This window comes from Haliotis cracherodii, unplaced genomic scaffold (assembly GCF_022045235.1).
Source record: "Haliotis cracherodii isolate W230 unplaced genomic scaffold, xgHalCrac1.p SCAF_14, whole genome shotgun sequence".
NCBI classification, from domain to species: Eukaryota; Metazoa; Mollusca; class Gastropoda; order Lepetellida; family Haliotidae; genus Haliotis; species Haliotis cracherodii.
In genome coordinates, this window is record NW_027266269.1 from 2450 (window position 1) to 14723 (window position 12274).

Below are 12274 nucleotides of genomic sequence, written 5' to 3' on the forward strand. Positions count from 1 at the left end.
TAACGTGCCTGTGTACTGTCTAAAGTTGTTTACACACAATTGATATACATTCGTATATACAAAGGTTGCTCAAATCAATGCCTACATAACTATGTTTAAGATAAAATGTAAAATCAAGAATGACCTATGAATATTGGTATTGTATTTTAAGAGGACCAGTTTAAAAAAAAAAAAAAATAAAAAAAAAAAATCAGGAGGATTAATCTCCTCAGGTAACCTACTTGCATACTGGCATAAATGAAGTTCGGAGTAGTTTGATAACTGTTCTAAACGACTTACTCTTTGTTAGAAACGACCAAGTATTATGTTTTGTGGACGTAGACACTGATATTAAAGAATGAGTATAAAAACTGTGATGCCTCTCCTCAATACAATGAAGACTCAACACCTGATATGTGCTGAACAAAATATACACTTTCTACACATGACTGTGAAGGTCACAAATTTAACTGAAAAGAGTCTACATGTTCAAGTGAAAACTGATCTCGTGCATGTAGTAGAGTATGTTTTACAGAATATTTTGTCCTGATATTTTGAACACGCTGACATTGAGCTCGTCTGCCCCTCTCGTCCCTCCTGCTACAATTTATGGACTTGGTTTTGAGATCATTGAAGGAAGGTGGGGTAGCTTAACCATTACAGAAAGTGTTTGTCATGCAAATGGCAAGGGTTCGTTTCCCTAAATGGACACAATGTGTAGGATTATATACATTGTACCCCCTTTGATAAACAATCATTTAAACTGGTTACTGTGATGGTTAAACAGGATATTGTAATTCTGTATTGTGTTAACAAGGTATTCAAAAGTCCTTTGGGCGAGATAATAGTTTGTTTCAACCAAAATATACATCTTATTGATCTTTCTAATCAATGCATGGAGATATTCGGCTTTCATAGTCCATGTGTACCCAACAGGAATGTGTCAAGGGAACTTTGGGACCATTTTCTTATAAACGATTCAGTTTCCAGACACGTGAAGAAAACTGATACAATATTATTTAAAGCACATCTGGCACAACGTCAGAGTTAACAACAATCAATTTTATTTTAGCAAACAATTATTTGCGATCAAATAATTCAAAAGTAGGTAGTACCAACATCAAAACGCACAAGGGATACATTGAAATCTATTTGACAAATACAGGATACCGAGCATATGTACATGTCACTTTTACAGTACACATATATCAATCAACGTGAACAATTGAAGGAGCATTGGACGCGAAAATAGATACTCACATACATAGACTATGTGCAGTAATAGTTACATGTATTGAAACAACATTTCTTCTCCGTCAATTGTATCCGGTTAAATATCCATTTCTGATTTTATGTATCAAAGGGGGGGTATTTAAATTCATGAGTAAATTCAATGTTAATACATTATTTTATTTTCTTAGAAACAAATATTAAGTGATTATTTCTCTGCCATCGCCTGCTGAACAAGAATGATGATATCGTTTGTCAAACACCAGTAGCAGTAAGGCATGCAGTCCCTTTACCACCAGTGTCTAGTCACACCAGCCTCGAACATCTAGTATCAGATGTCTTCTGGACATGCCACATGTAGTAATGTGTCTCCTTGCTTTAGGACATGATCATAGCTGTTGGTTCTGTTTTTCTGGTTGTGCACCAGCGCTCTCACAGATGACTTCTGAGTAGAACTGGTGGGGCTGCATTGCCTTCTTATCAGGGACAGACACTTTACCAACACACGGATTCATCGCCACAGACAATCGTCTGACCTTCCTGTCTGCCTCTAGTATTTCTATGATTTGTCTGCATCCTACTTTATGAGCGAGATCCAAAGAGATATTCCCTGCATTGTCAACTAGCGACAAGTCTGCCTCCCTTCCTCGAAGATATTCGAACGTAGCGACTTTGCCATATAATACTGACGTCATGACAGGTGTCAAACCAGCCTTGTCTTTAGCATTGATGTCAAACGAGTCTATGATGTATTTCACCATATGAAGCTGACCATGCTGAGTAGCAAGATGTAGAAGAGTGTGTCCATCCTTGTCCACCAGAGTTTGGTCAGCTCCACGGGACACTAAGAACCGGAACACAGCAATATGTCCTCCACACACTGCCCTCATTAGTGGTGTCTGGTCATTCCTGCCTCTGATGTTGATGTCAAAGCTCTTTTTCTTGAAGAAAGATTCCTTTATGTGTGTTGCTGTATCATGGTCTTTAGTGGCGACATCATTCTTTAACGGTAGATATTCCACTATGGAACTAATTCCACCCTGACATGCTAAATGGAACACAGAATCGCCATGGTTATCCTTCATGGAAACATCTGCTCCCTGGGACAAAAGCAGGTGAAACACGCTCCTTCTTCCATAAGCAACTGCATTCATAAGTGGTGTCCAGCCATCTTTTCCATGTACGTTAATGACGAACTTAGGCAGGAGGTTCTTTACGATGGAACGATTCCCACCCTGACATGCAAGGTGAAGTGCATTGTTCCCGTACTCATCAGTCAGGGTGAGATCCGCTTTTCTAGACACAAGTAAGTTGAACACATTCTCCTGTCCTGCCCTCGCTGCATGCATTGCTGGTGTCCGGTCGTTCCTTCCCCGAAGATCGACATCAAATATTGTCAACAGATATTCTACAATAGCTGTGTTCCCTCCCTGGCATGCCATATGTAGAACATTGTCTTTGTATTCATCAGTCGAAGTGAGATCAGCTTTCTGACTCACAAGCAAAAAAAACACATCCTTCCTACCAGACCTTGCTGCATTCATAACTGCTTTCCGGCCATGTCTTCCGGGAGCATTGATGTCAAACTGTGGCATGATATATTTCACAATAGATTGGTTTCCACCCTGACACGCAATGTGCAAGACCGTGTCATTATAATCATCAGTCAGTGTGGTATCAGCCTTCTTTGACAACAGTAGTTTAAACAGAGTTGGTTTTGCAAGCAGAGCTGCAATCATTATAGCTGTTATCCCGTGGTTTCCCAGACAATTGATGTCTGTCCCTGACAGTAGATGTTTCACAATGGAAATATTTCCACCCTCACATGCTAAATGGAATACATGATTGTTGTAGTCATCCCTCAGTGTGAGATCAGCCCCCTGTGACACAAGCAGTTGGAAAACACTCTCGACTCCACTGACAGCTGCACACATCACTGGCGTCCATCCGTTGTTTCCCCGACTGTTGATGTCAAACTGTGGCAGTAGTAACATCACAATGGAGACATTTCCCCCATGACATGCAAGATGAAGGATATTGTTGTTGGTGTCATCTGTTAGTTTCAGGTCAACATTAAGCGTATCCAGGAAGAGTCGAAATAGATCCGCCTTTCCATTTACAGCTGCAGTCATGACTGGCGTCCATCCATGTTTTCCCTGAATGTTAATGTCAAACTTAGGCATTATTTGCACTACAAGGGACATATCATCAACATGGCAAGCCACATGAATGAGGCTGTTGTTGTCATCATCTGTCAATGTGATATCAGCATTGTGTGAAACAAGAAGGTCGAGAGTTTCCTTTGTCTCAGACAATAATGCACACATCACTGGCGTCTGTCCATTGTTGCCACGTGTATTTACATCTGTGTTGGGGAGCAGACTTTCTACAATTGATGTATGTCCATACCGACATGCAAGATGAAGAGGTGTGTTGTTTTTGCTATCTCTTAATGTTAAATCTACTTTTGTTTGGATAAGATAGTCTAAAACATCCTTCTTGCCAGAGAGCACTGCACACATAACTGAGGTCCAGTCATGTCTTCCTCGAGCATTAAGATACAAATCAGACCGAAGTTTCTTGAGTACCATGCTTATGTGTTTTACAGTGGGCAAAGATCCATGCTGACAGGCCAAATGCAGTAAATTGTAGTTGTTGCTATCACATAACGTAATGTCAGCTTTTCTATTCACAAGGATGTCAAAACAACCCATCTGCCCTGAGACAACTGCATACATTAATGGTGTCCAACCATACAGGTCATGCCTATCAATATAACAGTAGGGAACAAGTCGTTCCAAGATATTCTTGTTCCCAGTGATACAGGCATATTGTAGAATGTTGTGCTTAGCATCATCAGACAGGGCAGCTGGTTCTTTGATCATTTCACATAGGCTGTCAGCTATTTCGTTTTCCTTTAACGTGAGATACATTATGTATTTACTGAATGCACCACTAACAATAGCATCAGCCATCCTCTTAGCAATTATTCCACTGTAGGCCCCTGAGAAAGGAATGCTGAGCTGGTGTTCATTAAGAGGAGTGCCCATGGCTTGCTGGTCCTGTACATGCTCAAAGAGGAACGTAATACTGCAATGTTTAAGAGTAAACTCTGGGTCAATACTGAATAAAACAGAAGCACAGACATCATAAATCACAGAATGTGAAAATGTTTTTGTGTTTCCTTCCGTACAGACTGTGCCACAGAAAGTTCTGCTAGCTTTCACAACATCCTTTCTTGCTGCCGTCTTCACAATACTTGAAACAGCCTTGAAGTGAGCCTCTAGGCCGGGGTCAGATGCAGCCTCCAGCTGGCTGATGTTCAGCTGTCCTTCGCACAGCAGCAGCAGGATAAGAGCAGCTGACTTGTCGTCCAATAGGCTGATAATCGTATGAAGTTCATGTTTAATATAAAAATGAGGGTCCTCGAAAAAACGTTCACTGGATGTTTGAAAACCAGTATATCTGGAGAAAAGTTTACATGCTAGAGGAAATCCGACAGTTGTTTCCATGAATGCAATAATTTTGTTCACATCAACATCTGTTCTACATTTGTACTGACGTTTGTGTTTCAACCATATTGCTTTCCTCTCCTCGTGTGTATAGCAAAGTGGTGTAGTCTTTGTCAGGATGATCTCTGAAACGGGTTTGAATAACCGCTGGTCTTCTAGCATTGACAGTGCATGCTCAAGGTTGTTAGTTTCAGAAGTAAATATACAATAGATGTTTGAATAAACCATAACTCTCTGGTCCGCTCTTGATTCCTGCCTCAGACTCTCATATCTTCTCTCAGACTTGGACTTACACTGTTCTAGGAGCACAAGCAGGTCATACAGAAAGTGTGTAAGACGAGGCACATCCGTGTATGATCTGAATGTCTTAAACATGTCGTCAAATATGACACACACATCTCTGTCTTTATCTAGAAAATCAGACAACTGCACTTTATCTACATCTTCAACCAGTACCAGCTCATACCCCTGCCTCCTGTATTCACCTCCCAGCATCAGGGCCATGGATGTTTTACCAGATCCTGGAGCACCGCTTATTGTCACATGGCCAACTATCTGCAATCTTTCTTTCACATCTTCAAAGGCCTCAGTTTTAACAAAGACCTTTTGAATATCCTGTATCTTCTGTTCGTGCGTTTCTGTAAAGGTAGATACACACGTTTAAATAATAAGAAACAAAGTGAGAAATTCAGCATTACCAGTTATACATATGCAATATACAGATATATACACATGCACACGTTCATTATTGTCTCACTAGATATTGTGACCGTGAGTTAGCCGAGTGTTGTAAACTCAATTCCGACATGGATACAATCTGTGAAGCCAATTTATGCTACCCCCTGCCGTGATACTGCTGGCGTATTGCTAAAAGTGGTGTAAATCATATTCACACTCACTCACCCCCTACATGTATGCACATTACTATTTGGTTACTATTATTATGAGCATGCAATATGAGCGTATGTTGTACAGTTACATCGCCAGAGCACTGCCTCAGGTGTTACGTAATACACTCAATTTGTTTTCAATAACTCACGTTCAAAATTACTTGTTTGAAGGCACTTATATTTTTTCAAGGTTACTGATTCATCAAATTCCTCATGATGCAGTAGTGATACATAGACGTATCAATGCACGAAGAAATACTTGAATAATCAGTTTCGATAAAGGTGTTATGTTCTTACCAGACAGCAGGTTTACATCGTCCACAAAACTGCCGGAGACATCATCGTCTCTCTTTACTGCTGGTGAGATAATTGCAATAAGTGGATTATATACATGTTTTTTGGTTGTTGTTTTTTAACATTTGTACTGTATATACAAATTAGCATTATTCACTGCGATATACGATGATGTAGACGAATTTTGAAAACAGCAATTGCAGCATTTTAAGATATCCATCGTCGTTGTTCCATGTATTGGGTTACAGATTATGGAACATGATATCTTTTCAATTACTTGTACCTAAGACTCTTGGTCAAAAGTACCAAGTCCGATAAAAAGTCACCTTTCAAAACGCTGGCAAACCTTGCTCCTCCTTGCTTTGCCACGAAGGGTTCTAAACATAACATAAACATGACTGTTGGATCAAACATCTGCAATCTACGCTTGAATGGCAATTTTTCGTTTGCATAATATGTTGTACATTGTTCCGAAAGGAAATCATTTTGACGACATTTGTAAGACAGACGGTATTGAAGCTTGCATCAGAATGTTCAACAATCATGAAGACAAATTCTCAGTATTTACTTGTCAGTTCCTTATCAAGATTTTTCTTCTACCCAAAGGCTAATGAAGTCATACTTTTATTTTTTAAGGCAATAAATGCATATGATCAGACTTATTTTTTACTTTGAGTAATTATAAATCTCCTATATAAACACAAATAATAATACACTCTCGCTTTTAGTAGAATTATATAACTGTGTATGCTCACCATATTCACCAATCCTGTAAGTAGAGTATACAAAAAATCAAAACATTTATAAATCAACTGATCAGCATTAAGATATTTAGGAAGGAGACGATCATCATTGCATATTTGCACTTATAGTATATGTTGTTGCCATGTCTTTTGATGATTGACCGTACAAATGCGTATTTAGTGACGATGATGATGATGATGATGATGAAGATGATGATGATGATGATGATGATGAAGATGATGATGATGATGATGATGACGATAATGCTACTGCTGATGATGACGATAATGCTACTGCTGATGATGATGGAGATGATGATAAAGAAGAAGACACACTGCCTCACGTTCTATTTCTGTATGATCTGTTAGCTGCAGTGGTTGTTCTCCAGCATGGAATTATAGCTGTATTCCGCCAGGTTTCTCCCCTTTTCCGTTTTCGTCTATAAAGAATGCTGAAGATACACCGACAACTAGTGTTGGTTATCAAAGGATATGTAAACTGTAAAATGCAACTCAAAACAGAAGCTCACCTCACACTGATTAATACTTACTACATACACTAGAATATGATAACATTTACGATACACTGTTAGTATCACCAAACTATTGTAATATTTTTGTCGAATGACCTGTATCGAGAGGATCAGAATGTTCACTTGGACGTCAACTTACTCAACACGTGATGTTTTAAAAAAAACAAAAAAACAGTACAGACTTTTGTGCATTAGTTACTAATCTGGAACTTAAACTTCTTTTGCCGGGCAAACACTTACAGTATTAACACTACCACAGCAAGGGCAACCGGGATGAGGAAAACAGGGACAAGTATCGCAGCCAGGTCCGGTGTTGTCTCTGGCCTGTATTCACTCGGTGCTATTGACGATGTGCCTGTGACCCAGGCTTAGGTGAGGAACATAAACAAACAGCAAAAAGACTTACAATATTATCATCATTCTTCACGTATCCCTTAGTTTGTGATTATGTAAAGATTATGTAAAGACATTTAGGCAAGGAGTAGGCATTCCCTTGGGCACCAACTGTGCTACCCTTCTTCCGGATCTGTTTGTTATGCATATGAATCAGAATTTCTTCTCAGAATGGCAAGGTTGAAACAATGTAATTTAACTTAAGCTTGTGTCAGCAAGTATATCTAATACCTGATATAATTCAAAACATCAAATACCCAATTCCCTTCCACCGATTAAGCCACTTGAACTAGTAATTGAGGCGAGCGATGAGACCACCCCATCGCTTTTATATTTAGATCTATGGATATCAAGTCAGACAATACTCATCATGAGATTGTATGACAAGAGGGATGAGTTCAACATTCCAATAGTCAACTTTGGTCTTTACATTTCACAACATTTGAGGAGCAATCGAGTATGTTCCTTCTGACAAGATTACAAAGACTCTCATACGACCCTTGCTCAGAAGTTGTTTGAGCAAGGTCACAGCATGCAGTGACTCAAACAAATTACATAAAGCTGAGAAAACGTTTTGTGGTAGCTATGTGGAGGACATTTCCAAATTTGTCGCAAGAGTGACATAAAGTCATCCACCTTATCTTTCCGTTTTTTTGTTTCAAGTAAACAATTGATTTGCTGCATTTGCATGTGTTTGTGATAGTTGCCAACCGTGGAGCTGGATATACCCACCTTTCGAAAACACCTGTATCATACCTACTTGACTGTGATTCATTAGTACATGCTCATAATATAGTCGGAATCGTACAATATACTCACTTTCTTGTGATAAAGGAAAGGGTTTTGTAGCGATTATTTATTGTACTCACGTGTTCTGTATTCCCTGGGAGGTGTCACCGCCGTCACTGTGCAGACATAAATGAAGATTGCATTATACACAGAAACACCACGACCGCAGGTATATGTAGTTGTCATGTTGTTTCATTCCATTAAATTCTCATCGTTTGAGGAAGTAGGAGGAATTCATAACAGTTATGGTACATAGTATATATGACTTTAATTTTTTTTAGATATGAAACAATGCTACAGAGGCAATTTGATAAAACATTGCATAACTGTATTCCTCTGGGCACCATCATCTTATAATCGGTTGTTTCGATCGCATACCTTATTTGATCTGTTTCCTTTCTGGCAATGTCCTCAGAAGAAGTGTGATTAGATAATGGTTTCAAATTCGAGTTACTTTATGATTGTCCATATGACATTCTTAGGATACCATCCAACAAATCAGTTAGTGTGTGTATATTCTATTTGATGCATAAATGTATACCAACTGCCTGATTATGTAATAACCAAAAATAGGTATTTTCCAAAATTATAATATTTATGCTAGTTTGCAAGTTGTTTAACACGGCACTAAGCAGTATTCCAGATATATGACGACTGTTTGTAAATACTCCAGTATTTGACATCATGATGAGCATCGCTCTAGTCAAGGATAACGGTACATGCATCAATTAAGTCAACGAGTCTGACCACCCGACAATCCTGGGTTGCTGAAGATCTATTCTGACCAGATTATTCACGGTGAAGATTATGACTACAACATGGCCAATGCTGCATTAGGTGTGTTGTGTTTATATGTGGCATTAATATTCCAGTACAGCAACAGTATGTTGTTAATACATATCACCATGCACTATTACAGGTTTAAACATTCAATTTGTTGTCACACCTGGAGTAATGTTGCAATAGTCTCCTGTGTAGTTTCCACTACATCCAAACGTGCAGATGCCATTTTGGCGATTACAGATGTTTCTCAAGCAGTTCTTGCTACAAGCTTGATCACAGAGATCCTCAAACCACCCCGGCACACACCCCTCCGAGCACCTCCCTGTTTCCTTGTTGCAGTGGGCGAGCTTTTTTACTGGATGAGGGATGCAGTTCGAAGGGCAATCTTTGTCGCACTTGTCTCCATATTTCCCCCATCCACAGCTGTCTTCGCCGTATGCCTCAAATACTAAATGTTGAAATAGAAGAACATTTAAATGTTTCCATTCACTGAGGTGAAATCGTAAGCTACAGTTCATTAAGATAAGGTTGACTAAGCTTCAATTTAAGTTAATCAATATAATGGTAAAACAAAAGTATAGCTTGCCAATTATCATGTCCAGCAGTGTTTCGTTAGTATTGTCTGTACGCTAAATCTACATTTAGCTCTACTTTACCTCACAAGGATAAGTGAAAACCCATTGAATCAGTTTCTTCTGATACTGCCATGGTAAATGGTGCATCTACCCCTCTCTGGTGCTCTTGCCATTCATTTATATTAGGGAACGTAATCTCGTTGCAAGAGGGCATCGTCTGTTGACTCCCATATTCTACCCGTATATTGATCATGTTTCCATAAAAGGATTCCCTGATGTTATAGTTCGTTTCGATTCCCCAAACGAGCAACGGTGCCCTGTTATACATCTCAGTCATACGTGCGACGGAACTTTAAGATGACAGCTAGCTATGCAAGTACATATGCCTGAATAAGTTACAAAGACAATTCACAGGACTGGTATAATGCCTTATGAAACTTGAAAGTACCGCCATGCATACACCTTGCAGGTGTAGGGAATGATGATATCAAAGTAATACATATCACTTATCTGTTTGCAGATATGTTATGCCTTGATAACTACGATGTTCGTTACGTTTGGCTAAAGTATGCCATGGTTATAACTACGGCAAACTACATCTAACTACATTAAACTAAGTTATTACTACGTTAACAAAAATGTCAGCTTACGTGACTATCTGTTGTGCATGAACACTCGCACTTCCCCACCTCCACACCCAAAATCTCGCCATTTCCACACCCACACCTCCCCATCGCTACACTCGCACTTCCCCACCTCCACACCCAGAATCTCGCCATTTCCACAATCACACCTCCCCATCGCTACACTCGCACTTCCCCACCTCCACACCCAAAATCTCACCATTTCCACGTCCACACCTCCCCGTCGCTACACTGGCACTTCCCCACCTCCACACCCAAACTCTCACCATTTCTACGCCCACACCTCTCCATCGCTACACTCGCACTTCCCCACCTCCACACCAAAATCTCTCCATTTCCACACCCACACCTCCCCATCGCTACACTCGCACTTCCCCACCTCCACTACCAGAATCTCGCCATTTCCACACCCACACCTCTCCATCGCTACACTCGCACTTCCCCACCTCCACACCCAAACTCTCACAATTTCCACACCCACACCTCCCCATCTCTACACTCGCACTTCCCCACCTCCACACCAAAATCTCGCCATTTCCACACCCACACCTCCCCATCGCTACACTCGCACTTCCCCACCTCCACACCCAAACTCTCACAATTTCCACACCCACACCTCCCCATCGCTACACTCGCACTTCCCCACCTCCACACCCAAAATATCACCATTTCCACGCCCACACCTCCCCATCTCTACACTCATACCTCCGCAACTACATCCCTTCCTATCTCTACACCCACCACATCCTCCATCAGACTCTGTTGTTTGGTAGTGTCATGGCCTTCCAGTGTCTTATCTTTAGTCATGGGCGTCCTTTTGCTGTTTTGTTCATAAAAAGGCAACTTGTTGATGGCGTGTATTGTCAGGTCGAATATTGACACCCAGTCGTCATATTGATTGACAAGTTAGTGGCGTGTGGAGTCTGGCGTTAAACAACAAACATACACACTACCATTTCACCCACCCCACCCACTACCAATAGCATAGTGCAGTCGCCTATACATCGATCCAAACACTGAAATTAGGCTTGTGTAAAAAGGGAGACAACCCTGTAAGCCATACTTGAGAGTCATTGTTTGATTGATGCAGAAAGGCTACCTGACCTCTTATGTTTCTGATAATGTATATTTTTTTTCCCTGGAACACTTTGTACTATGTGATACAGTGAAAGATGGGTATGTGTCGTTCCTGAAATACGCCATATCCTAGCTTGTTTGATGAACATTTCTAGGTGGACTATGCAATGGCTTTACTCACAGAACGTCGTTGTTGTGGAGTAGTGATAACTTTAGACAGGTGACCAGGGGGTATGGGATATAGAAGAAAGAAAGAAATGACAGTTACACAAACACTCCAAATCTAAAAAGACACGACAAAGACGATAATGTATGTGTAATGCCCATGGAATTGAACTCATTTTAATTGTTTGAAAATGTTGACTTGAAAATGATCATATACAATCGACTATCTTTATTGTATTCAAGGCCATTGGTCCACATACAAAGATACATTATTCTACAATGGGCAATAAGTAATAGAGGTACACTTCATTGAAATAGTGCAAACGAGTTCTTACAAAAGTTATTATCTTAATAATAATGTCAGTTTACAGAACTTAATTATATTAACTGCAACGGAGGTTACCATACTACATAAATTGAATGTACATAACATAGAATGAATTGAATGTGATATATTTCTGCAGTACATAGATACATTTATAACATGAACAGTTTTAATGTCTCGCGCTAAAATATATATACACCATGCCCTGTGCTTGTCAAAAGGAAACACAATAATTATATCAGGACGACCATCTCGGTGAAGTTGTTGATTCCATGGCATTACATACCAACTGCGTGGTGCCATACTCCTACAATAAATCACTGGATTGGCTGGTCCAGGCTC

At 40.0% G+C, this 12274-nt stretch overlaps 1 protein-coding gene across 1 annotated transcript; it reads right to left on the bottom strand.

The window, feature by feature from the left end:
• Positions 1-215: 215 nt before the first annotated feature.
• On the bottom strand, positions 216-10989 carry LOC139461278 (uncharacterized). Its single transcript, XM_071242910.1, has 9 exons — positions 10832-10989; positions 9310-9635; positions 8444-8479; positions 7422-7548; positions 6993-7100; positions 6661-6674; positions 6232-6282; positions 5909-5968; positions 216-5359 (listed from the first exon to the last, which is right to left on the bottom strand). The coding sequence occupies exons 1-9, from the start codon at positions 10987-10989 to the stop codon at positions 1599-1601; spliced, it is 4641 nt and encodes a 1546-aa protein (XP_071099011.1). The 3' UTR covers positions 216-1598.
• Between the last annotated feature and the right edge of the window lie 1285 nt (positions 10990-12274).

Coding starts and splice junctions, on each gene's coding strand:
- LOC139461278 (XM_071242910.1), bottom strand. CDS start 10,989: ATGGGGAGGTGTGGGTGTGGAAATTGTGAGAGTTTGGGTGTGGAGGTG. Junction 9,636..10,831: donor GAGGTGTGGGTGTGGAAATT/GTGAGAGTTTGG, acceptor ATTTCACCTCAG/TGAATGGAAACATTTAAATG. Junction 5,360..5,908: donor CGATGTAAACCTGCTGTCTG/GTAAGAACATAA, acceptor CTACCTTTACAG/AAACGCACGAACAGAAGATA.